The sequence below is a fragment of the Salvelinus alpinus genome, chromosome 8 (genome assembly GCF_045679555.1).
Source record: "Salvelinus alpinus chromosome 8, SLU_Salpinus.1, whole genome shotgun sequence".
NCBI classification, from domain to species: domain Eukaryota; kingdom Metazoa; phylum Chordata; class Actinopteri; order Salmoniformes; family Salmonidae; genus Salvelinus; species Salvelinus alpinus.
The window spans coordinates 29,199,874-29,227,637 of NC_092093.1; the positions used below are offsets into that span (position 1 = coordinate 29,199,874).

At 46.0% G+C, this 27,764-nt stretch overlaps 1 protein-coding gene across 1 annotated transcript in view; it reads left to right on the forward strand.

Annotated features, from left to right (window-relative positions):
• The window catches only part of LOC139582881 (protein cornichon homolog 3-like), a 66,391-nt gene that overhangs the window by 13,664 nt on the left and 24,963 nt on the right, over positions 1–27,764 (forward strand). The window contains exons 2-3 of the mRNA XM_071413301.1: positions 5,642–5,710; positions 13,474–13,521. Coding sequence (XP_071269402.1) covers positions 5,642–5,710; positions 13,474–13,521 — 117 coding nt within the window. The remainder of the gene's footprint in view (positions 1–5,641; positions 5,711–13,473; positions 13,522–27,764) is intronic.

Consider the following 27,764-nt stretch of genomic DNA (forward strand, 5'->3'; position numbering starts at 1 on the left):
TTGCATATTGTTAATGCTCTCTCGAGCTGTCACAGACACATCTTTTGACGACATAATTGGCCACTCGCTCTCTGGAAGATATAGAAACTCTGGCCCTTGCTGCCACTCTGAATGGGCATCAAGTTCCTTTGGCCCAGCTCCTCGAGTGATAATGTCGGCTATGTTGAGTGGTCCAGGAATCCACCACCAGTCCTGTAGCCGTGTGCTCTCTTGGATCTCTCCAATTCTATTAGCGAAGAAAGTCTGAAATCCATAGCTTTCACGCTGGATAGCTCCAAGAACAGTCTGACTGTCTAACAAATGGTACCACCTCTTTATCTGGATCTGGGTATGCTGTTCAAAGTACTTTTTCAGGCGGCTTGCAAAGACTGCACCGCAAAGTTCTGCTTTGACTGCATCCCCCTTCTGGTCTAGTGGTGTCAGCTTTGCTTTTGACTCCACTAGTCGAATTGTTAATTGTTTGTTGCAGTTCCACCGCAGGTAGAGGACAGCACCATAGGAGCTTTCACTGCCATCTGAAAAAGTGACAGCGACTGGTTCAGTTGTTGCCTTTGGTGGAGTAAGAGCTCTTGGGAACATTACTTTGCTTAGCTGGACGTACTCCTCAAAAATTCCAATTGCATCTTTGCGGAGCTCATCCGACAGGGGAAGGTCCCATGTGTCCTTGACCATGCTGCACTTTGGTTTTGCCTCTTGGAATGCCCTTCGGACCAAGATAGCCCCTCTTTGCTTTGATGGCGTTGTCAGGCCAACTGGGTCGTACAAACCAGCAACTTGACTCAGCAGTTCACGTCTTGTCAGTGGGTCTGGTGTCTGTGCTCCTACTTCTTCTAGCAGTAAGTCTTGCCCAAGTCTCATCTTTTTCTTCCTCCTGGAGAAGTTGACCCTCACCATGACATGCAACATGTCTTCATCCACAATGTAGCCGAGACCGAGCGCCTTGTTGTCTTTCTCCTTAAGCTGATTTGGCAGGACAACAACATTTGGTGATGCCTTTTCTCTTTCTCCTTTATTTTGGCCTGAGAAGACCCAAGGCTTCAGTGCAAACCCTCCTGCTTTTAGAATCAGTTCCACATTCTTTGTGATGACTTCGAGTTTTTCACGGCAGTTGTGGGATGTCAAGATGTCATCGACGTAGCTGTGCTCATGTAATACTTGGCATTCATCTGTGAGGTGGCTGAATTGAGGCAGGTTAGCCGTCTCCCTCATGGCCAGTTGTGCTATGCACCCTGCTGGCTTGTCCCCGATATTCACTCTGGTTATGGCGTATTGTTCCACCTCATCGCCCTCTGAATCCCGCCACAAGAACCGGTGTAGATGGACTTCCCTCTCCTCGAGCCACACAGAATTGTACATTTTTCTGACGTCTCCTAGAGCGGCGTAGGAGCCTTGGCGGAACTTGAGGAGGACAGCTCGAATCGGATTGAGAACGTCAGGGCCTTTCATCAGAAGGTCATTTAGACTTTGGCCTTTGTACTTCTGACTGCTGTTCCAGACAAGTCTTACCGGAGTTGTAACAGAGTGGGGGTTGGGTGCGATAAGATGACTAATATACCAGACAGGTCCATTCCAGTTGGTTAGATCCTCTTTGGTCAGCTTTCTTGCAGCCCGGCGGTCAACCATTTCGTGGACTTGAGCACCATAGGCTTTTTTCCACTGCGGTTCTTTGGCGAGCTGTCTCTCTGTTCTGAGAAAGGTTGCCTCCACCGCTTTTATGTTGTTTGGCAATGTAGATGGGTCAATGAGCCATGGATACCTTGCATGCCAGTGTGGACTATCACTGTGGTCATCAGCACCAACATAAGTCAGGCCACCCTTAACAACTTCCAGCTCCCTTTCTTCAGCCAGAGTCATTTCTTTGCCACCAAGTTGACAACTGCCGCAGCGACATCCTCCACATTTTGGGGTGCAGGGGGCGCCAATGCTATCCCATCTCCACCACTCAATAAAATCCCGAGTGGAAATAGCAGAATAAGAAGACTTGATGGTAGGTTTGGCGCAGATATGTTCTTCATACATCAATGCTGCTGTTCTCATGGATCTGGCGAAGTGCGCTCTGGACTGGTGTGCTGTAACTGTAGCCTCTTCAAACAGACCAGGGTGTGTCCCTGCAATTGTCTTTCCCAATGGCCCATCCCATAGTACAAGGTCCCCAACGGTGCGTATTTTCTGTGGGACCAGTCGCCCTTCCTTATGGCTTATCAAAAGCTGTATCTGTCTTGGTCTAACAAGTTCATTTTGGGGGACATCTGGAAAGAATTTTTGGAGTCTTTTGGCTGTCACATGTTTGTGAATCTCTGCAATGCTGTCCAAACCATAGCAGAGGAGTTGGTGGGATCTGACATTGCCTTGCTCTGTGCGGACCCGGATCTTTAGGAGGTACCGTTTTGTGGTGACTTGAAGTTTCATTCCTCCCACACCATGGACAACAAGGGTTATGGCTTCACTTCTAAGGTTCAAACGATCAGCTGCATCATGAGTTATATAGTTTGTATCCGATGCCAGGTCGATCAAAGTCCCAACTTTTTGTCCTGCATTGGCCGTGACCTCTAAGAGCATCATGATGACTGGCCACTCCACTATTCCATTCTCTGCTAGAAGACTGGGTTGGTTGGACACAAGAGAGGTTCTGGCTATAGTGTTGCAAAAGGCATTGCAACACTTCTCTGCAAGTTCAGGTGAGAGACTTTTAATGAACTCTTCTTGGGCTTGGGTATAACGCTCTCTTGTGTCACCTCCCACTTTGCTGTTATTGGACCTCTGGACGACATTCCCTTTGGATGTACCAGCTCTCGGGCAGAGGTAATAGTGGTGTTCTGCAGCACGCTGTTCTATGCAGTCTGGCCTCCTGCACAGAAACTCTGATTTACAATAGTCACCTTCCTTGTGAATCTCCAGGCATCTTTTGCAGGCTCCCAGCTTCCTGACAGCATCTCTTTTCTCTGACAGCTTAAGCGTGCGAAACTTTTGGCAGAAATATAGCCTTTTCTTATGCTTGCAGTCTCCGCAGACCACACATCCTTGAGCCTGGTCGCTTAGTTGGGTGGAGGTTCTGGTTCGAGGTTCAGATTTCGGTTTTTCACTGTCAAGTTTTGACCTCTTTCTTGTGCAATTCCCCACTTGAAAAGGACAGTCCCTCCACATGAAGATTTTAACTGGATTTCACTCAATAAACAGCCATGGAATCAGTTGTTTGTCTTTTATTTACCATTCTTTGGTTGGCAGTAAACAGGTGAAAAACCTCAAAAAAGAGATGACAAATACAAGTTATTATTTGAGTTGACAGCCTAATTAAATACACATAATTATCCACATTCACCTCAGATAAACACATTTCTGCCATTATAAAATACAAGGTTTCCACTTAAGCAAATGTTTCCCAAAATAGAAACCCACCATTTTTAATCAAATGAGCAGAATCAGTATATTTTTATCTAAATTTGCATTTTAGCCAAATACATTCAAAATATTTTTAGTAGTAAAAATTTACATTTATTTTCTAATCAGTAGTTTTAAACAGACATCTTACATATTTTAGCCAAAGATTTTTTAGACTATACATTTGTTACTGAATTAAGAACTTGGTTTACTAAGATTTCTACAAAGTTTAAATTACTTTTAACCATTTCAAACAAGTTCTTTGTCAACAATGAATTTGGCTCTTCTTACTTTTCCTTTATACCCCACAAACAACATTTGAAGTTATAAATACCACTGCAAAAGTCCTATCAAAGTTAAGAGTTAAGAGTCTGTGTTTTCCAGAGTATCATTAGCAGTGCACTGCTTAAGTCAGTCTAGCCAAGCATGGCTAATATTAGCTTACCGGCTGTCTTTCACAGTTTTGTGGAGGGCTTGGACTTGCACAGTCACCTTGATCACAAAGATGAAGTTTCCTTGGTCTTGTGGTGTTATAAATGCTCCTTTCACTGCGGTCTAAAGACAACAGCAGAGCCAGGTGCTGGCACGCCCTGATTGCCTGGAAGATTTGTTCCACCTGGTTCACCACTGATTGAAGGAGGAGGAGTTTCACCACTGAGGAGCTCCCAGGCAGTTTGTCAGCACACAAACCTTATTAAAACATATAGGCCTATAGGCTAGACTACATGAGGTGCGTGACTATGATTAAAAAAAGTTGCAAAAAGGGTATTATTTCTTATGCTGGGCATCATTCACAAGTGATAATATATAATTCACAAATGATAGGCTAATACTGTCACCCATCAGAATATTCTTGAGTTAATCTTGTCTTTACATGTACTAAATAATATATGTGTGGCATTTGTTTTGATTTAGAATAGACCATTATCCTGCACCTGTCTCGCAACAGGGGCGTCGTAAAAAAATGCATGTAATCTTTGCACTTAAATAGCGAATGGAGGACGCATTTCCCCGTGGTTTATTTTCATGCCAGCCAGGTAGGCTATACTACTGTTGTAAAGAGAAGCAATGTGCTTAATATTAGGAAACTTTAGAAATAAATATTGTAGGCCTAGCCCATAGAAAGCTGATGGGATCCTCGTCTTTTTATTAGTGGCCATCACTTTGTTTTCTTCCGCAATTGCATAGCTTATAGAAATGTTGCGCAACATGAGCTCATGGGCTCTCAAGAAGTGTTCGATTAGATTTTCGAATACATTTGCATTGATGTCAGAGTGATTAGAGGGACAATAGAGTGCTGAGTACCAGGCAGTTAGGACGTTTGGTAGGCTACTAATGACCAGCAGCAGCATCAGAGCTTGGAGAAGTCTAATTACCGTGACTAAACGGTAATGTGGAATTTGACTGCCTTCAGGACTCGTGACCACCGATGTGGCGGTAATACAGTCACCGCAACAGCTCTACTCATCACACCCCACTGCCCCAGGTGTTTACAAACAGTCCATCCATGCTGTCTGCCATCAATGCTCCTTCTACCGTGTGTTGTGGGAGCCCAGCTTCATGCTACTGTTCCAGCTGCTCTCTTTCTTCAGTAAAACCCCTCTACCACGCACTTATGCACAGATATTTGCCAATAACCCCACAACAGAGGCATACATACATATACACACACACACACGACCCAGAGGACTCAGCTACATACACACACGAACATATACTGTAGACTCCCTGCCTCTGCCTCGGCTGTGCCTCCGTATGGCCACAGGGATAACACTGTAATAACCACTGTCTCTATAGAGTCCTACTGCTGCTCTGTCTGTCTATCTGTCTAATTGATCCTGCTGGTCACGCTGTGTTGTGAACACTGTGCTATTTCTCAGACGGCCCATACAACCACTGACACAGCCAGTGACACAGGTACTGACACAGCCACTGACACAAACAGTGACACAGGTACTGACACAGCCACTGACACAAACAGTGACACAGGTACTTACACAGCTAGTGACACAAATAGTGACACAGGTACTAACACAGCCAGTGACACAAACAGTGACACAGGTACTAACACAGCCACTGACACAGACAGTGACACAGGTACTAACACAGCCACTGACACAAACAGTGACACAGGTACTAACACAGCCACTGACACAGACAGTGACACAGGTACTGACACAGCCACTGTGACTGATAAAGACTGATGTTAACAGAGATCTAAAACACGTTTCCCCCCCTCTCTCCCGCTCTCACTCTCTCTCAGATAACAGCCTTTGATGAGCTGCAGGCAGACTTTAAGGTCCCCATCGATCAGGGCAATCCACTCCATGCGGTATGTATGTTTCTCTGCTGTGCTAGTACACTCACATGTTACTCATGTATTACTGTCAAACATGCTCTCAGTTCAGCGTGGCAAATGTGTGTGGAATATGTGAGCATGTGACACGTGTTGTGAATTAGTGTATGATGTGTCATGAGTGTATTTTCGGGAATATGTGTGTGTGCCCAGCGTGTATATTGTGCGTTAGTGTGAGTTTGGGTGTGTGTGATGATTGTTTTGGGGAATTATGTGGTGCGTGTGTTTGCATCTGCGTGTGTGTGTCTGCGTGCGTACATGTGTGTCTGTGCATGTGTGCAACTGTGTTGTGTGTGTGATCGTGTGTGTGTGTGTGTGTGTGTGTGTGTGTGTGTGTGTGTGTGTGTGTGTGTGTGTGTGTGTGTGTGTGTGTGTGTGTGTGTGTGTGTGTGTGTGTGTGTGTGTGTGTGTGGGCTTGGCAGAGATGTGTGATCTGCAGCTCTGCATTAATAATACAGGAACCAGCTGGCTGCATGCTGTTCTGTTCCTCCTTACCTCCTCCTCCGGACTGGGACTGACTGACTGGTAGATACCTCACATCACAGGTTTAAAGGCCGCAACGCCCTGGCTGCATCTGAAATGGCACTCTATTACCTCTATAGGGCACTACTTTTGACCAGGGCCCACATAGGGCTACCAGGGCCCACATAGGGCTACCAGGGCCCACATAGGGCTATGGTCGAAAGCTACATTATGTCGTGCCATTTCAGATGCACGACACTCTGAATCTGAATCCTCTCCTTTGATTCCCTCTGGGGTTTCTTGGTTTTTAATCTCTCTGACTCCCTTAGTGATTTGAGCAGTTTATGTATGATGTCCCTGTGACAGCATACTGTAGTTTGAAGGTGACTTTGACTTACTGTACTGTCGCAGCACTTGAATTTTGACCGCTGTGTGTCCTTTGGGATGACTAGAGAGAAAAGTTGGATGGAGAGACAACGTATTCATGGAACAGGATTGCTGAGCAGTTTCAAATGCACATTTATGAATTACTATTCTTGGAAGTCATTGTCGTAGCTTTGAAAATTATCTCAAATTACAGCAACACTGTCAGATTTTGCCGCATTTGCATTGCATGTAATTATGAACTGCATCTGGATGCTACACTTGATACATATCCCTCTGATCTCAGAGAGAGAGACTAACAGTAAGTCAAAACGTGTCATTATCACTGTGCAACTTAAATACTTTGAAATAGAAAGGTCTTTAGTGAAGTCCACTGCACAACTTGTCTTTCTCCCCATGGCCTCAATCCTATCCACTGTGACATGGATACGACCCTCCCTCTTTCTCTCCTTCCCACCCTCTCTCCTTCCCACCCTCTCTCCTTCCCACTCTCTCCTTCCCACCCTCTCTCCTTCCCACCCTCTCTCCTTCCCACTCTCTCCTTCCCACCCTCTCCTTCCCACCCTCTCTCCTTCCCACTCTCTCATTCCCACCCTCTCTCCTTCCCACCCTCTCTCCTTCCCACCCTCTCTCCTTCCCACTCTCTCCTTCCCACCCTCTCTCCTTCCCACTCTCTCCTTCCCACCCTCTCTCCTTCCCACCCTCTCTCCTTCCCACCCTCTCTCCTTCCCACTCTCTCCTTCCCACTCTCTCCTTCCCACCCTCTCTCCTTCCCCCTCTCTCCTTCCCACCCTCTCTCCTTCCCACCCTCTCTCCTTCCCACCCTCTCTCCTTCCCACCCTCTCTCCTTCCCACTCTTTCCTTCCCACCCTCTCCTTCCCACCCTCTCTCCTTCCCACTCTCTCCTTCCCACTCTCTCCTTCCCACCCTCTCTCCTTCCCACTCTCTCCTTCCCACCCTCTCTCCTTCCCACTCTCCTTCCCACCCTCTCTCCTTCCCACCCTCTCCTTCCCACTCTCTCCTTCCCACCCTCTCTCCTTCCCACTCTCTCCTTCCCACCCTCTCTCTTTCCCACCCTCTCTCCTTCCCACCCTCTCTCCTTCCCACTCTCTCCTTCCCACCCTCTCTCCTTCCCACTCTCTCCTTCCCACCCTCTCTCCTTCCCACTCTCTCCTTCCCACCCTCTCTCCTTCCCACCCTCTCTCCTTCCCACCCTCTCCCTTTCCCACTCTCTCCTTCCCACCCTCTCTCCTTCCCACCCTCTCTCCTTCCCACCCTCTCTCCTTCCCACTCTCTCCTTCCCACCCTCTCTCCTTCCCACTCTCTCCTTCCCACCCTCTCTCCTTCCCACCCTCTCTCCTTCCCACCCTCTCTCCTTCCCACCCTCTCTCCTTCCCACCCTCTCCTTCCCACCCTCTCTCCTTCCCACTCTCTCCTTCCCACCCTCTCTCCTTCCCACCCTCTCTCCTTCCCACCCTCTCTCCTTCCCACCCTCTCTCCTTCCCACCCTCTCTCCTTCCCACTCTCTCCTTCCCACCCTCTCCTTCCCACCCTCTCTCCTTCCCACCCTCTCTCCTTCCCACCCTCTCTCCTTCCCACTCTCTCCTTCCCACCCTCTCTCCTTCCCACCCTCTCTCCTTCCCACCCTCTCTCCTTCCCACCCTCTCTCCTTCCCACTCTCTCCTTCCCACCCTCTCTCCTTCCCACTCTCTCCTTCCCACCCTCTCTCCTTCCCACTCTCCACCTCAACCACATCATGAGTCCTGAGGGGAGAGTTGGAGATTGATGGCTTCCTCCCTGGCTTCCTCCCTGCTCCCATGCCACCCTTGCCACCTCTGCTACCTCAGCCTCACACCCAGGCAGCAGGCTAATTAGTGGCTGACTGTCATCATCCCCTCCCCCAGGGGGCACTCTGGGAGTCAGGGCCGACCCTGGAGGAACCGCAGGGAGGATCCACCGGGCTCTCACAACACACACACACACAGAGAGAGAGGCAAACACACACACACACACAGGCAAACAATGTCAATGTTGTTTATTTTGAGGAGATCAGTGCCTAGCTACCTATCTCTTCTGAGACTCTCAGACGACACACCAGTGCAGCGCCTGATGCGAAAACTTCCCACCCTCTCTCCTTCCCACCCTCTCTCCTTCCCACTCTCTCTCCTTCCCACCCTCTCTCCTTCCCACCCCCTCTCCTTCCCACTCTCTCCTTCCCACCCTCTCTCCTTCCCACCCTCTCTCCTTCCCACCCTCTCTCCTTCCCACCCTCTCTCCTTCCCACTCTCTCCTTCCCACCCTCTCTCCTTCCCACTCTCTCCTTCCCACCTTCTCTCCTTCCCACTCTCTCCTTCCCACCCTCTCTCCTTCCCACTCTCTCCTTCCCACCCTCTCTCCTTCCCACTCTCCACCTCAACCACATCATGAGTCCTGAGGGGAGAGTTGGAGATTGATGGCTTCCTCCCTGGCTTCCTCCCTGCTCCCCTGCCACCCTTGCCACCTCTGCTACCTCAGCCTCACACCCAGGCAGCAGGCTAATTAGTGGCTGACTGTCATCATCCCCTCCCCCAGGGGGAACTCTGGGAGTCAGGGCCGACCCTGGAGGAACCGCAGGGAGGATCCACCGGGCTCTCACAACACACACACACACAGAGAGAGAGGCAAACACACACACACACACAGGCAAACAATGTCAATGTTGTTTATTTTGAGGAGATCAGTGCCTAGCTACCTATCTCTTCTGAGACTCTCAGACGACACACCAGTGCAGCGCCTGATGCGAAAACATGATGCTTTAATATTCCCCATAGCGCTCAGGGCCCTGCTTGTCCTTTGTGATGCTGATTACATTTGTTGCTTCTCCGACTCAGGACTAACTTTCTATCAGCTATGATGGCCCGCAGCAAATAATATCATCTTACTCTCGCATTTCAAATCTGACTGATAAAACAGTGAATAAATGAATTCCAGGGAAGGCGTGTCCATAGTTTCATTGTCATGCAGAGTGAGGAGTATTTCCTGTGTTATGATTTTATTACCCTAGACTGGTCATGGAATTGCATACTACCCATGTGCTCATACGACTGTATAGGTTACGTTTGAATTTGTTCTTTAGTAAAATTCTACGTTAGTGTTTCCACAAATTAGGACCTGGTGGTTGGGATTACAGTAAGACTGGGTCCTGGCTAGAATCAGTGTGTTTCTTCACTTGTTTGGACACAGGAAAACTACAGAAGCTTTATAGGTTAGGTAACCACTGGCTCATGTAATGGACGGATACTGAACCTGGGTTGTTGGCTCACTGCCTTAACCCTACTCCCTTAGAAAAAAGGGTTCTTAAAGGCTTTTTTTGGCGGTGTTAGAAGCACGGAGACCTCAGATCTCAAGTCCTCAGTCACAATAGGAAGCGAACTACCTGCACAATACTGACAATACATCAAACTCCCTATTACTGGATCGTCATTTCACCTCTCCTCTCCTGCAGGAAGTAAACCAGTAATTAGCCCATATCCATTCAGTCTTCCGACAAAGCGCTGTGTGTACTTTAGTGTACTCTGTGAAGGTACACTCCAGAGAAGGCCTTCTAACCTGACAGACACTCCTCTTCTTTTCTCAACAGTTCCTTCAGACTTCTCCATCTCTCCTCTCCCTTCTCAGCCTCAGTTTACATTTGTTTATCATATTTACAGTGCCCCGGCACACTTGCTTGTCAAGCAAATTCTTGCTGAGTAACATTTCAACGCGAACCCAGTCTAATTGCTTGCTAATGAGAAGTGTTGATACGTCGGCAGTTATCTGCCGTCTCCATGGCTGCCACTGGAATACATTAGCATGGCCTCGTTCATATTCCTCCTCTAGATGGAGAGAGGAGAGGAAAACATGTTAGAGGCAAATTCGGGTTCGCCCCAAATAAGGTGCTGCAGTCTCATAATAGAGCTAATTTACTGTATCTTCTCATAGATGTTGTGGTTTTCTTATGCTGATGTGCTGCAGTGGGTCGTGAGAGGACAGGGGGAGGGAGCAATATCTGTTTGGAGAACATGAAAGTACTCTGCAGATTGAGTTCATGAATGTATATGAGACTACCCGCAGCTCAATTTCATATCTCCTCAACCCCAACCTCTTTCATACTTCTACCTAATATAATAGCACATTTCTCCACTTTAAAGACAGTGGATTGGACTTAAGTTAAAGTGAAAATGTTAAGTGAATTTAAAACATCTCAATACACTTTGCACTTTTAAAAATGAACCACAGTATAGTAACAGGAGGTAATTTAAGAAATGTTCCACCGTCTTTACCCAAAACAATTTCAACCAGGCTGAAGTGTAGATAATGTGTCCTATCAGATTTAAAGATGAGAGATAAAAATGGCAGAGACTAACTGTCTGATGCTCAAATCAAGATTAGCCACCAGACTGCACATTTCCTCGACAGAGTGGGCCCGTAGAACCATCACAATGGTCTTAGTTCCAACGTACGCTAGGCTGGCTCTTCTACAGTAGTGTTACCTCAGATTACATTATTTAGAGGTGTACAGTGGGCCTCATGATGAATTATATCCAGCAGAGGAGGTTATTCTGTAGTGGGGGGATTTTCAAAAATACTAATCAAATATGTATGTTTAGTCTTCATTAACACAGCTTTTAGGAAATAATATTCAACCCCCTCCCCCCCGGTTTGGGGGGCCTTTTCACGAGCACCCCGCAGTGGAAGATAATCCTGTTTGGATGTCATTCATCTACCCTTCATCCTCCAGATAGCACATCAACCAAGTCTCTGATAGAGACCAAAATAGGAAACGTTTCTATGTAATCGCCATATGACACGCTGCTCACATGCGCCATTCAATAAGTATTGCCCGCCTCCTCAGCCTCGTCTGGTATTGTTTTTTCTAAATATGGCCCTTGATAGACAAGTGCTTTAAGCATTGCTGGGTTGGCTTGACAAAGCCCCAGCACCACACACAGACAGACACAGGAAAATGCAGCGTCTGCTTAGAGCTCAGCAGAGGTGGGGAGGAAGGAACCATGTCTCACAGGCCAGTCAAATCATGCTACCCTGAGCACTCCGGAATAACACAGTCATTCTTACCAGCTTAATACAGATGTCCTACAGGCCTTGGTGGCTAGACAGATGGGCTCACTACACTATCTAGTCTAGTCACTAAGGTCTGTAAAATACCCCTATTTTTGGACTGATGCACCTCATTTCGGCAACTGTTGTGTTTCCATACAGTGGGGCAAAAAAGTATTTAGTCAGCCACCAATTATGCAAGTTCTCCCACTTAAAAAGATGAGAGAGGCCTGTAATTTTCATCATAGGTACACTTCAACTATGACAGACAAAATGAGGGAAAAAAATCCAGAAAATCACATTGTAGGATTCTTAATGAATTTATTTGCAAATTATGGTGGAAAATAAGTATTTGGTCACCTACAAACAAGCAAGATTTCTGGCTCTCACAGACCTGTAACTTCTTCTTTAAGAGGCTCCTCTGTCCTCCACTCGTTACCTGTATTAATGGCACCTGTTTGAACTTGTTATCAGTATAAAAGACACCTGTCCACAACCTCAAACAGTCACACTCCAAACTCCACTATGGCCAAGACCAAAGAGCTGTCAAAGGACACCAGAAACAAAATTGTAGACCTGCACCAGGCTGGGAAGACTGAATCTGCAATAGGTAAGCAGCTTGGTTTGAAGAAATCAACTGTGGGAGCAATTATTAGGAAATGGAAGACATACAAGACCACTGATAATCTCCCTCGATCTGGGGCTCCACGCAAGATCTCACCCCGTGGGGTCAAAATGATCACAAGAACGGTGAGCAAAAATCCCAGAACCACACGGGGGGACCTAGTGAATGACCTGCAGAGAGCTGGGACCAAAGTAACAAAGCCTACCATCAGTAACACACTACGCCGCCAGGGACTCAAATCCTGCAGTGCCAGTTGTGTCCCCCTGCTTAAGCCAGTACATGTCCAGGCCCGTCTGAAGTTTGCTAGAGAGCATTTGGATGATCCAGAAGAAGATTGGGAGAATGTCATATGGTCAGATGAAACCAAAATATAACTTTTTGGTAAAAACTCAACTTGTCGTGTTTGGAGGACAAAGAATGCTGAGTTGCATCCAAAGAACACCATACCTACTGTGAAGCATGGGGGTGGAAACATCATGCTTTGGGGCTGTTTTTCTGCAAAGGGACCAGGACAACTGATCCGTGTAAAGGAAAGAATGAATGGAGCCATGTATCGTGAGATTTTGAGTGAAAACCTCCTTCCATCAGCAAGGGCATTGAAGATGAAACGTGGCTGGGTCTTTCAGCATGACAATGATCCCAAACACACCGCCCGGGCAACGAAGGAGTGGCTTCGTAAGAAGCATTTCAAGGTCCTGGAGTGGCCTAGCCAGTCTCCAGATCTCAACCCCATAGAAAATCTTTGGAGGGAGTTGAAAGTCTGTGTTGCCCAGCAACAGCCCCAAAACATCACTGCTCTAGAGGAGATCTGCATGGAGGAATGGGCCAAAATACCAGCAACAGTGTGTGAAAACCTTGTGAAGACTTACAGAAAACGTTTGACCTCTGTCATTGCCAACAAAGGGTTTATAACAAAGTATTGAGAAACTTTTGTTATTGACCAAATACTTATTTTCCACCATAATTTGCAAATAAATTAATAAAAAATCCTACAATGTGATTTTCTGGATTTTTTTTCCTCATTTTGTCTGTCATAGTTGAAGTGTACCTATGATGAAAATTACAGGCCTCTCATCTTTTTAAGTGGGAGAACTTGCACAATTGGTGGCTGACTAAATACTTTTTTGCCCCACTGTATGTATATTTAATGTAGGGATATAACTGTTTCCTGTTTCCTGTTTGGCCCCTTCAGAGAGAGCGACTCCGGAACATTGAGAGGATCTGCTGCCTGCTGAGAAAGGTAAATAGTTACTGAACACTGTCCTATTTAAAACACTTCCTTCATGACTTCATATGATTATGTCATTTAGCCTACATTTTAGAGCCACCAAAGTCTATATCTAGACTTTGGACAGGGGTGAATACAGTGCTGTACTTACTGTATGTCAAAACATTTATATTCCTGTTTAGTCATCAGAACCATTTTTGGTGAAGATTAAAGCTTGCCCTTGCCTTCAGAAAGCTACCTTGTCTTTCTAAAAAGACAGTGTGTGTCCAGTGCCTGTGGTCTGTGAGCCTGAGGTTACCGTCTGGGACTGAGAGACAAAAGGATTCTTTCAGCTCAGTCTCAGCGTGACATCTGTTTCAGTGGCCTGTGAGGCTTCACCCTACCTCTGATCTCTCTCTCTGTGTGTGTGTGTGTGTGTGTGTGTGTGTGTGTGTCTGTGTGTGTGTGTGTGTGTGTGTGTGTGTGTGTGTGTGTGTGTGTGTGTGTGTGTGTGTGTGTGTGTGTGTGTGTGTGTGTGTGCCTTGGGCTGATGAAGTGGAGGCTGTCTGTTGTTGTTCTTTATCTCTGTTGTGGACACTGTGCCTGAGGCTCATCTGTCACCCCTGGAGACTACAGTGTGGAGCTACACCAACACTACATCAGAACAGTGGTTGACTCTTATTGTCCTACCCTGCCTGGAATCACAGAGCTCATTTATGAGAGTTCATGGTTTCTAGAAGCTCTTCAGCACTGCATGGACAATGTTACTGAAGATATGGTTATTGTTTGCTCCTTGTATGTTCCAAATGTATTCCTTCAGCATTTGCCGATCTGAGCCATATTACATAAAATACTATATTGATCTTGTTTTTGATAGATTGTGGTGTTTATTTCTGATATGGGCTTGTTTTTGGCAGCAGGTGCTGTGCGTTGCGATACAGTCTCAGAGAAGCACTAGCTGGAGCCTTTATTTCACACGGTTTGGTTTGAGGGCGCGAAACAGCGGTGTCACAGCAGCAGAACCAATCAGAGAGTGCTGCTCATCTATCGTTCTCTTTTTTATTTTGGTCTCATTCTCCCTCCCCAGTCCCCACACACCTCAGTGAGTACTGGAGTAGAATCACAGCAGCAAGGCGCTGGAACCTGCATCACCGCTTCGTCCTGATCCTAAAATACACAGGAGGACCGTTTTCTCTCTCCTCTTTTGATGGAGGGAGATGAGCTAGAGAGAAGGAGAGAGTAATGGAGGTAGATGAGAGAAAGATATAGAGATGAAGAGGGGGGTAGAAAGAGAAAGGGAGAGAGAGAGATGAGGGAGAGCTGCTGCGCTCCGATGATTCAGAGCCAATCAGAGAGTCTGTATGGTGTTGAGTCATGGAGGATTCCACTCCCTCCCACAGCGCTTGGCTGGACCCATGCCACCATGTCTGACTGTACAGACAGCCTCTAGTCCTTCAGGCTGCACTACCACAGACTGTACAGACAGCCACCAGTCCTTCAGGCTGCACTACCACAGACTGAACAGACAGCCACCAGTCCTTCAGGCTGCACTACCACAGACTGAACAGACAGCCACCAGTCCTTCAGGCTGCACTACCACAGACTGTACAGACAGCCACCAGTCCTTCAGGCTGCACTACCACAGACTGTACAGACAGCCTCCAGTCCTTCAGGCTGCACTACCACAGACTGAACAGACAGCCACCAGTCCTTCAGGCTGCACTACCACAGACTGTACAGACAGCCACCAGTCCTTCAGGCTGCACTACCACAGACTGTACAGACAGCCTCTAGTCCTTCAGGCTGCACTACCACAGACTGAACAGACAGCCACCAGTCCTTCAGGCTGCACTACCACAGACTGTACAGACAGCCACCAGTCATTCAGGCTGCACTACCACAGACTGTACAGACAGCCTCTAGTCCTTCAGGCTGCACTACCACAGACTGAACAGACAGCCACCAGTCCTTCAGGCTGCACTACCACAGACTGAACAGACAGCCACCAGTCCTTCAGGCTGCACTACCACAGACTGAACAGACAGCCACCAGTCCTTCAGGCTGCACTACCACAGACTGTACAGACAGCCTCCAGTCCTTCAGGCTGCACTACCACAGACTGAACAGACAGCCACCAGTCCTTCAGGCTGCACTACCACAGACTGAACAGACAGCCTCCAGTCCTTCAGGCTGCACTACCACAGACTGTACAGACAGCCTCCAGTCCTTCAGGCTGCACTACCACAGACTGTACAGACAGCCACCAGTCCTTCAGGCTGCACTACCACAGACTGTACAGACAGCCTCCAGTCCTTCAGGCTGCACTACCACAGACTGAACAGACAGCCACCAGTCCTTCAGGCTGCACTACCACAGACTGAACAGACAGCCTCCAGTCCTTCAGGCTGCACTACCACAGACTGTACAGACAGCCTCCAGTCCTTCAGGCTGCACTACCACAGACTGAACAGACAGCCTCCAGTCCTTCAGGCTGCACTACCACAGACTGAACAGACAGCCTCCAGTCCTTCAGGCTGCACTACCACAGACTGAACAGACAGCCACCAGTCCTTCAGGCTGCACTACCACAGACTGAACAGACAGCCACCAGTCCTTCAGGCTGCACTACCACAGACTGTACAGACAGCCACCAGTCCTTCAGGCTGCACTACCACAGACTGTACAGACAGCCTCCAGTCCTTCAGGCTGCACTACCACAGACTGAACAGACAGCCACCAGTCCTTCAGGCTGCACTACCACAGACTGTACAGACAGCCACCAGTCCTTCAGGCTGCACTACCACAGACTGTACAGACAGCCTCTAGTCCTTCAGGCTGCACTACCACAGACTGAACAGACAGCCACCAGTCCTTCAGGCTGCACTACCACAGACTGTACAGACAGCCACCAGTCATTCAGGCTGCACTACCACAGACTGTACAGACAGCCTCTAGTCCTTCAGGCTGCACTACCACAGACTGAACAGACAGCCACCAGTCCTTCAGGCTGCACTACCACAGACTGAACAGACAGCCACCAGTCCTTCAGGCTGCACTACCACAGACTGAACAGACAGCCACCAGTCCTTCAGGCTGCACTACCACAGACTGTACAGACAGCCTCCAGTCCTTCAGGCTGCACTACCACAGACTGAACAGACAGCCACCAGTCCTTCAGGCTGCACTACCACAGACTGAACAGACAGCCTCCAGTCCTTCAGGCTGCACTACCACAGACTGTACAGACAGCCTCCAGTCCTTCAGGCTGCACTACCACAGACTGTACAGACAGCCACCAGTCCTTCAGGCTGCACTACCACAGACTGTACAGACAGCCTCCAGTCCTTCAGGCTGCACTACCACAGACTGAACAGACAGCCACCAGTCCTTCAGGCTGCACTACCACAGACTGAACAGACAGCCTCCAGTCCTTCAGGCTGCACTACCACAGACTGTACAGACAGCCTCCAGTCCTTCAGGCTGCACTACCACAGACTGAACAGACAGCCTCCAGTCCTTCAGGCTGCACTACCACAGACTGAACAGACAGCCTCCAGTCCTTCAGGCTGCACTACCACAGACTGAACAGACAGCCTCCAGTCCTTCAGGCTGCACTACCACAGACTGAACAGACAGCCACCAGTCCTTCAGGCTGCACTACCACAGACTATTTAGCACAGCAAACTAGACTTCTCACAATACTTCAACAGGTTCTTTGGCAAATGGATGGGGAGTGTCATGTTGACCTACTGCTTTACTCCCACAGTTCAGCTCATGGAGAGTTCTCAGAACACCTCGAATGCTGTTTCCCAATGTAAGGGGTTATAAAGTGATAAGGAACATAATCCTTCTAATCTGTCCTACTATATTACCAGAAGTTTAGCACATCAAGCTGTTTGCACTTCTCCTCTTATGCTGTTTCCTAATGTAATGGGGTAGAAAGTGATAGGTAGTGCCATTACTAGTCAAAGAAGCATATATCCTCTTTGTGTGTGTCTGCATGTTGCAGTTTGTGCTATTAATGGAGCAAGGTTGTACTGTATGTTGCACACAGATATGATGATGAAATATTAATGTAAATCTATGACACAACCAAGGAGGAGAGGATTGCCATGGATTACCATTAGAAAGTCTTGGTAGATAGCTGTGTTTGTGGATCTGTCTTCACGGGATATTGAAAATGGATTTTGAACTGTTAATACTCGACCTCTCTTACTTGACTGTATGATAGTCCTCTTGTGTTTCTAACAGGTCTCCCCAGTTCCCAGAGCCATATTATTACACTACAGTAGGACATGTAAAAAGAAGTCAATAAAAATAAAAAAATCTTCCTCAAATCCTGCATGTGGAAATGCAGCATACTGACAGAACAAACAAATCCTTGTGAGCTCAGCACTGATAAGGAATAGGACTGAGTGTTTCCTCAACTCTGTCCCTCGCCCAGGTGCGTGAAATTGCGTACTTCTCCCCCGCCAGAATAATCAGAGCTTATGCAAAAGAACTGCTGCTCTGATCCCAGGCAGTGGCAGAGAGGGAAATAACACTCAACTGGCGATTCACAGCCACCGTTAAGAAATTGAAAATAATAATAATTATGCCAGCGCATTGTGTTGGGCATTGGAAATGGTGCTGGGATTTGAGGAGTACAGGACATAGGTGTTGGTGTTGTTTTCTTGCAACCCAGTGGATGTAAAATATAAAGGTAGAATGAGGTTTGAATTGATCTAATAATTAATTTAATACTGCAGATTGAATCTTGGATCGATTCATTCATGTTTCCATTTATTATTTCTCCAAGTCATTCATTGATTTGGGTAACTGATGTAGGTGTTGCTCCTGTAGCCTCCAGTATTTTGATTGGGCCACTGCTTTAGTGCCACTCTACTCCTCTGCTTTGATGCTCAGGCTGTTGAAGAATAAAAACGTCCCCAGCAGGAAGACTTCTCCAGCACTTACCATTACACCTCTGTCTCTGCTTCTTATCCCTTGTTCAGTCCTCTTTTCCTCCCTAATGGAGTAAGGTTCATGTCCTGGTCGCACAAAACCTCCTGGATGAAGAAGCCTTGTTTTTTATTTCTTCTCCAATGTGGGTGTCATGGTGAATCTCCCTCACACCCAATCAGTGCCCAGCGAGCGGAGGAGCACGGAACAGGTTGCCGTAGCGCTGCGTGTTTATACTTCAAACAAGGAGCTACTTTTGATGTTTCAGTACAAAGGTTTCCGCCCTCCCCATAGGAGTTTCAGTTAGTAGAGGAGTGGGGAGGCAGGGCGGGTTTGGCTTGACAGATGAGATGAGTGCTGCTAGATGGGAAAGAAGATGTTTACCAGGGCACAGACACAGTGACTTGTGGTGTAGTCAGATGATGTAGCTACAGAGAAGCTGCTGGTTTGATGAAGCTCCTGTAAGGACTGTTGATGTGGAGCAGGAAGTACAACATGGCACACTGTACTGAGGACCTGGGGCTATACTTACTGTGATTCTGGGCTTTCTTGTCACACCTTATGTGTGTTATTTCAAGTGTATGATGTCCAAACTGCTGCTGGTTTTCTCCTCACCTTCTATATGGTTGGATAGTGGGATGCATATTCATTCCCCCTGTAACACATCAAATTGTATTTGTCACATTTTTTTTAACCTTTATTTAACTAGGCAAGTCAGTCAAGAACAAATTCTTATTTACAATGACAGTTAGTTAATAACAGTTAGTTAGCAATTTATGTTATTCTTCAATAACACAAACTCCAAAGCAAATCAGGGGGAGAAAAATAGGTTTATTCAGAGAGGACAAATCAAGATGTTGTGCTGGGAGTCAGATGTTCAGTCTTCCCTGTCCTCAGCTTTTCCCCCTCGAACAAAGGAACAGGATGTCATTCATAACCCCCCACCCTAGCCTGGGGTTGACCAATCAGAAGTCCTTGCAGTACAACTTGGCCAATGGCCAAATAACAAGTATCCTGCCCCCGACTCAATGTACAGACCAATGACAACGTGGCACACTGAGTTCAGGAGTGACATTCCACAGATCCTAAACAGATGTTGAACTGAAACCCAACTCCTATTTACAATTCCCTATTGACCATTAGTACTCTAGTTTTTAGTCCTCTCATCCTCTGCGTTGTGTATTTATCTTCAACATATTCCTACACTGCCTTGTTCAGGGTCAGAATGACAGACTTTTACCTTGTCAGCTTGGGGATTCAATCCAGCAAACTTTCAGTTACTGGCCCAACGCTCTAACCACTAGGCTCCCTGCTGGTTACTGGCCCAACGCTCTAACCACTAGGCTCCCTGCTGGTTACTGGCCCAACGCTCTAACCACTAGGCTCCCTGCTGGTTACTGGCCCAACGCTCTAACCACTAGCCTACCTGCCGCCCCTGTGCCGGATACAGGTGTAGACCTTACAGTGAAATGCTTACTTACAAGCCCTTAACCAACAATGCAGTTTTAAGAAACAATAAGTGTTAAACAATGAATAAATAAAAATGTAAATGAAAAAAATAAGAAAATAGAAAAATAACAAATAATTAAAAAGCAACAATAAAATAGCAGTATGAGGCTATATAAGGGGGTTCCGGGACAGAGTGAATGTGCGGGGGCACAGGTTAGTCGTGGTAATTGAGGTAATATGTACATGTAGGTAGAGGTAAAGTGACTATGCATAGATAATAAACAGAGAGTAGCAACAGCTTAAAAATGGGGGAGGGGGGGTCAATGCAAATAGTCTGGGTAGCCATTTGGTTAGATGTTCAGCAGTCTTATGGCTTGGAGGTAGAAGCTGTTAAAGAGCCTTTTGGACCTGGACTTGGCGCTCCAGTACCGCTTGCCGTGCGGTAGCAGAGAGAACAGTCTATGACTTGGGTGGCTGAAGAACTTTTTGAGGATCTGAGGACCCATGCCAAATATGTTCAGTCTCCTAAGGGGGGATAGGCATTGTCGTGCCCTCTTCACGACTGTCTTGGTGTGTTTGGACCATCACAGTTTGTTGGTGATGTGGACATCAAGGAACTTGAAGCTCTCAACCTGCTCCACTACAGCCCCGTCGATGAGAATGGGGGTGTGCTCGGCCCACTTTTTCCTCTAGTCCACGATCATCTCCTTCATATATATACAGTATATTAACATATTTGCCCAATTTGAGTTACTATAAAAAATGCATGACATTTTTTCTGTGCTCTGATTGAGAAAAATATATTTTTGTAGAGGACCTCGGGCTGCATATATGCTACAGTATGCTTAGGATACTTCACTTACAATGTACTGATAGACAGCCACAGACATAGTTAGACAGAACGAGACAGTCGTACTGGAAATCCCCCAAATCATCGGTTCAGACTGTTGAGCACATTAACTCACTTTGGTGGATACTGTGAACTGCATAAAATCAGTGCTCATCTCACTGTCATTTCTCTGTGCATGATTTGCGCATACACCAGCAGAGCGCATTTTTTTCAATTTTCGCCTGAAATGACATACCCAAATCTAGCTGCCTGTAGCTCAGGCCATGAAGCAAGGATGTTCTCGCCTTGCCATGATTAAATGCGGTGGTACGTGCTTTCAGCTTTCCGCGAATGCTGCCATCAATCAACGGTTTCTGGATAGTGAAGGTTTTAGTAGTCACAGTGGGTACAACATCTCCTATACACTTCCTTATAAACTCGCTCACCGAGTTCAGCGTATACATCAATGTTAATATCTGAGGCTACCCAGAACATATCCCAGTCCACGTGATCGAAGCAATCTTGAAGCGTTGAATCCGATTGGTCAGACCAGCATTGAATAGACCTAAGCATGGGCCCTTCCTGTTTTGGTTTCCGCCTATAGGAGGGGAGCAACAAGATGGAGTCATGGTCAGATTTGCCAAAAGGAGGGCGGGGAAGGGCCTCGTATGCATCGCGGAAGTTAGAGTAGCAATGATTGTGCGTGTTACTCGCTTGTGTACAGCAATTGATATGCTGATAGAATTTAGGTAGCCTTGTTCTCATCTTTGTTAAAATCCCCAGCTACAATAAATACAGCCTCAGGATATATGGTTTCCAGTTTGCATAAAGTCCAGAAAAGTTCCTTGATGACCGTCTTGTTATCCGCTTGCGAGAGGATATACACGGCTGTGACGATAACCGAGGAGTTCTCTTGGGAGATATTTGATTGTGAGGAATTCTAGGTCAGGTGAACAAAAAGACTTGAGTTCCTGTATGTTGTTAAAATTACACCATGAGCCGTTAATCATGAAACATACACCCCCGCCCTTCTTCTTACTGGAGAGATGTTTATTCCTGTCGGCACGATGCACTGAAAATCCCATTGGCCGTATAGACTCCGACAGCATGTCCCCAGCTTGCCATGTTTCCGTGAAACAGAGTATGTTACAATCCCGGATATCTCGTTGGAAAGCAACTCTTGCCCTATCTGGGCTAGCTAAAGCCAACTTCATAAAATTACTACTAGGTGGCTAATAAATCACATCAAATCAAATGTATTTATATAGCCCTTCTTAGATCAGCTGATATCTCAAAGTGCTGTACAGAAACCCAGCCTAAAACCCCAAACAGCAAGCAATGCAGGTGTAGAAGCACGTAGTATTACAGAGTAACAACAACAACAACAAAAATATATATATCTATATATATTGTTTTTTTACAGGACACATCTGAGGGGGCCCATGCCCCTGGGCATTACACCTCTGTTCCAACCAGTGTCTTGATCAATACGATCCTCTAGTATAGTCTACACATTGTCAGTCGACACATTATCAGTCTACACATTATCAGTCTACACTTTGCCCGCACTTTTTATGTCATTGTATCGTGTTCTGTCATTGTATCTTGTTCTATAAGAGTGAGTAAGGCATGTCTGAGCTTAGTGTTCATGATCCCATGACTCTTCCAGAAGAGGTGTGAGGAGCAGAGCAGGTCCCTGCATATTTCTGCTTTGTCCCTGGACACTGGACCAAAGGGCCTAGCAGCAGCATACTGCCTAGACATTTGCACTTCAGAGTGTTGATATATTCCTGGATACTCAGGATGAAAGGTCTAGTAGTAGAATATTGCAGAGATAACAGTCGCCTACTTAATTGTCAAGTGTCACCTGAAGTCACGCTAGCTCATGCTATATAGACACCGATTTTTGATTCTGTTTCATTCCTATTACTCTGGGGTATAGTGGGCATGGCTTTCACCAGAATGGATTGCAATAGAATTCTAAACACAAGACATTTCGTACTGTAAAACAAGAGTGGTCAGCAGACTTTGATCTTCAGAACATGGACAATGTTTAACCTGATTAGAAACAGGTTTTCCTGATTTACTCTATCTTCAAGCATGTAAAATATGTGCTGAGGTACTGAGTAGAAAAAATAAGTCAGACAAGACTTTGGAGTTACTGTATGATGGACTATCAAAGCAGTGGCAACTCTGTATCTTTATAATGAAAATATACATATCTGTGAAATCAGTTGGAAATGTATGTATGTGAAGAACTTTGGCTTGGCCCCTAAGACTCTCATGAACTTCTACAGATGCACCATTGAGAGCATCCTGTTGGGCTGTAGCACCGCCTGGTAGGGCAATTGTAAGATACGCAACCGCAGGGCTCTCCAGAGGGTGGTGCGGCCAGCCCAGCGCATCATCGAGGGCACACTGCCTGCCCTCCAGGACATCTACAGCACCCGGTGTCACAGGAAGGCCAAGAAGATCATCAAGGACCTCTGCATCAAAGCTGGGACTGAGAGACTGATAAACAGCTGCTATCTCCAGGCCATCAGGCTGTTAAACAGTCACCACTAGCCTGCCTCTACCCAGTACCCTGCCCTAAACCTTAGTCATTGTTACTAGCTGGCTACCACCCTGTACTCTACCCTGCACCTTAGAGATTGCTGCCCTATGTACATAGAGTCATTGAACACTGCTCACTTTAATAATGTTAACATACTGTTTTACCACTTTATATGTATACAGAACAAAAATATAAATGCAACATGCAACAATTTCTAAGATTTTACTGAGTTACAGTTCATTTAAGGAAATCAGTCAATTGAAATAAATTAATTAGGCCCTAATCTATGGATTTCACATGACTGGGAATCCAGATATTCATCTGTTGGTCACAGATACCTTAATAAAAGGTAGGGGCGTGTATCAGAAAACCAGTCCGAATCTGGTGTGACCACCATTTGCCTCATGCAGCGCAACACATCTCGTTCGCATAGAGTTGATCAGGCTGTTGATTGTGGCCTGAGGAATGTTGTCCCACTCCTCTTCAATGGCTGGGCGAAGTTGCACATCGATTAGTACACATCAATTCCAGAACTTCCCAAACATACTAAATGTGTGACATGTCTGATGAGTATGCAGGTCATGGAAGAACTGGGGCATGTTCAGCTTCCAGGAATTGTGTACAGATCTTTGCAACATTATCATGCTGAAATATGGGGCGATGGCAGCAGATGAATGGCACGAAAATGGGCCTAAAAAACCTCGTCATAGTATATCTGTCTATTCAAATTGCCATCGATAAAATGCAATTGTGTTCATTGTCTGTAGCTTATGCCTGCCCATACCATAACCCCACCTCCACCATGGGGCACTCTGATCACAACGTTGACATCAGCATACCGCTCGCCCACACAACGCCATATACGTGGTTTTGTCACGCCCTGACCTTAGTTTTCTATATTTTCTGTATTATTTTGGTCAGGTCAGGGTGTGACGAGGATGGGTATGTGTGTTTTTGTCTTGTCTAGGGTTTTTGTTTATCTATGGGGATTTTTGTATGTCTAGGTAATGTAGGTTTATGGTGGCCTGAATTGGTTCCCAATCAGAGGCAGCTGTTTATCGTTGTCTCTGATTGGGGATCCTATTTAGGTTGCCATTTTCCATTTTGGTTTTGTGGGTGGTTGTCTATGTGTAGTTGCATGTCAGCACTCGTTGTAATTAGCTTCACGTTCGTTTTGTTATTTTGTTAGTTTGTTTAGTGTTTTAGTGTTCTTCATTTATTAAAGAAGAATGTCTTCAAATCATGCTGCGCCTTGGTCTCCTCACTACGACGAACGTGACAGGTTTGCGGTTCTGAGGCCGGTTGGACGTATTGCCAAATTCTCTAAAACAACGTTGGATATGGTAGAGAAATGAACATTCAATTATCTGGCAACAGCGCTGGTGGGCATCCCTGTAGTCAGCATGCCAATTGCATGCTACCTCAAAACTTGAGACATTTGTGGCATTGTGTTGTGTGACAAAACTGCACATTTTAGAGTGGCCTTTTATTGTCCTCAGCACAAGGTGCACCTGTGTAATGAGCATGCTGTTTAATCAGCTTCTTGATATGCCACACTTGTCATGTGGGTGGGTTATCTTTGCAAATAAGAAATGCTCACTAACAGGGATGTAAACACATTTGTCCACAACATTTGAGAGAAATTAGCTTTTTGTGCATATGGAACATTTCTGGGATCTTTAATTTCAGCTCAAGAAACATGGGACCAACACTTTACATTCCGAGTTTATATTTTTGTTCAGTATACTGTATTCTAGTCATGGCTCATCCTTTTTAACTACTGCTATTCACTCTTTTTCTATTCACATACTGTCCATAATGTCTATACACACCACTCACATACATATACTGTATATTATTTATTTACCAGACTCATTTCTTGCAATTTTATCAATTTTGCCATGAGGTTTTGTGCTGTGTATTTATTCTCGACATAGCTCATTCTAATATTTCTACTAGGCTGTTTATACACACAGCATATTTATTTATATACTGGATTCTTGGCATAGTTCACTCTAGTATATCTACTGCTGTACATACCCTTCCTAGTATATCTGGTGTAAATTATTCCGGTGTAGATACGTATAGATTTGGATTACTGTTACACTGTTATTTGGATTGTTATTGGATTCGTTTAGAGATGTTTTGTTGTTGTTATGCTTTCTGTTTTTTGTTTTTTGTTTTTTATTTGTGTACCTGTTTGACATTTTACTGCAGTCTTAGGCGCTAGTAACATAAGCATTTTGTGCACCCGCTATAACATAAGCATTTTGTGCACCCGCTATAACATCTGCTAAACTGTGTAGGTGACCAATAAACTTTGATTTGATTTGACGTGTATGCACGTGTACGCTAAATGTTCTACAGAGGCATTTCAGTCTAGCCTTTGTAGCCAACTTTTCATCTACCCGCAAAATTTGATGAACTAAATGTACTGTGGATTCATCTGCTACCAGGTCTCAGAGGAATACGTATCTTTTAAAGAGAAAATATGTATAATTATTTGCCGCACTTAATTATCGTTGCTGTTGTAAGGGGAGAGACAGTAATTGGAGAGTAGGAGCTCTTTTGATCTCTGGCGACAGCAGAGGATACTTTCTGCTGCTTAAATGAGAGCTATATCCAGGTTAGTCATGAACACAAAGAAGCTAGGAAGAACAATATTTCATACATGATTGTATATCTGTTACCAGATGACCTTCAGTTAGTTTCAACCCCTTTTCTACATCAAGTTACCAAGAGGAATTGAATGTATTCATTCCATAATGAACATACTGCTACTGTATAATTATGAATATGAATACTGAATAACGGACCTGACACTGTCATGGCCCTTGACACGAGACGAGTTTGCTGGGTTTGGTCTTTGGCCTCAGTTAGTAAACCCTGTTTCTTCCCTTTCATGTTTTGTCTGTTTTTAGCCTTTTTCTCTCAGCTATGATAGCAGTTAAAACCCAGGCAGGATTTTAGGAGCAGAGGGGGTATGATCTCTGAAAATGAAACTTCATAGTCTGTCTAAAACTTCTTTTTGGACCGTATGATCCTCTGGTTCAGTTGTACTGGGAGCGTACTGAAGGCTACATCATAAGGGGCCCTTGTCCTGTTGAGGGATGTATAATCACCGTTAAGTGGTGTTAATTGGCTGTTGCAAGCGACCCGCCGTCGAGTGGCATGAAGATAACTCCACAGCCTAATAACTCCACAGTCAGCAAGCAGAGAATGAGTGAAGGACTGTCAAGGAGAGGGAGAAGAGGATGAGAGTGGAGTAGAGGAGAGTGGGTGCTAGCTCTGTAGATCGCCTGAGTGGAGTAGAGTAGCAGCAGTCGGTCCACAGCAGCAGCATCCCTCTCTCATTAACTGTGTGCTGTAGAGAGCCTGCCTGCCCGTGTTGCTCTGCTCTCCCTCCCAGGGGGGCGCCTCAAAGGTCACACTTTAAAAGGACTCTGGCCTCTTGAACTGTGGCTGAATGGGGCCCTCGCAGACATCAGCTCGAATTGGCCAACAGGTTAAACCCTGCTTCGCCACTGTCTGGGGCTGTGGAGTGGATTGGCTCGGGCTTGCAGCAGTGAAGGCCCTAGCTGTTATTGGAATATTGGCTTGGCATGTTAGAGGGAAATGTGGCTGTTTGTATTGCATTAGAATGAATGAGATGGAACTAAAAATAATATGTAGTGTGAGGTGTATGTGTAAATGTAAAGAGTGATCTTTGGAAGAAAAAAAACCTTGCAGAAGCTCTGCAGCAGTCATGCAATAGGTGTTGCTGGTGTGTATGTGTCATCTTCTGGGGTTCCTCTCCTTTTTGGAGTAAAGATAGAGAGAGAGAGAGAGAGAGAGAGAGAGTGGGAGAGAGAGAGATGCACAAACGGCCTCAGTTAGTTCTTACTTCTTACAGTTAGCTACAAGTTGACTTCTCGTCGAGGAGTCGAGTCGAGGAGATATCAGAATGTGTGTGTGCCCCGGAGTGGTCAGATGTGGAAGACAGGGAGGGAGGAACCCTTCAGGGCTCATAACCCAGAGACAGAGCCCTGATCCTAGCCTCGCTCGTCCCAGATGAGCCCCGAGCTCCACACAGCTGGATCAACCCTATACCCACTATATTCCGAACCGCATTCCTTTAAAGCTTAGAGAGGATCTCATGTTAAATACTGTTGAAGTAATATGGCTACAGGTTCATCTGGCTCACCTAAAGCCCATTCTGGTGGGAAGCTGATATAGACCACCAAGTGCTAACAGTCAATATCTGGATAATGTGTCGTGGAAATTATTATTCAGGGACACTCGAAGTCAATCCTAAATTAATCATTGTTTATTGTCAGCATGCTGGAGAGGTTCCAACTAACTTGATGCACCATAGTGAACATCTGTCAGGAGCTCTCACTGGGCAGTCCCGTTTAGTTCCCTTATATACTGGTTACAAACACATTACATAGGCGTAGTTCATATGGTTGGTTCCGACATGTGTCTGGCACCGTCTCCTATCTTAACTTAGAGAACAAACTCTAG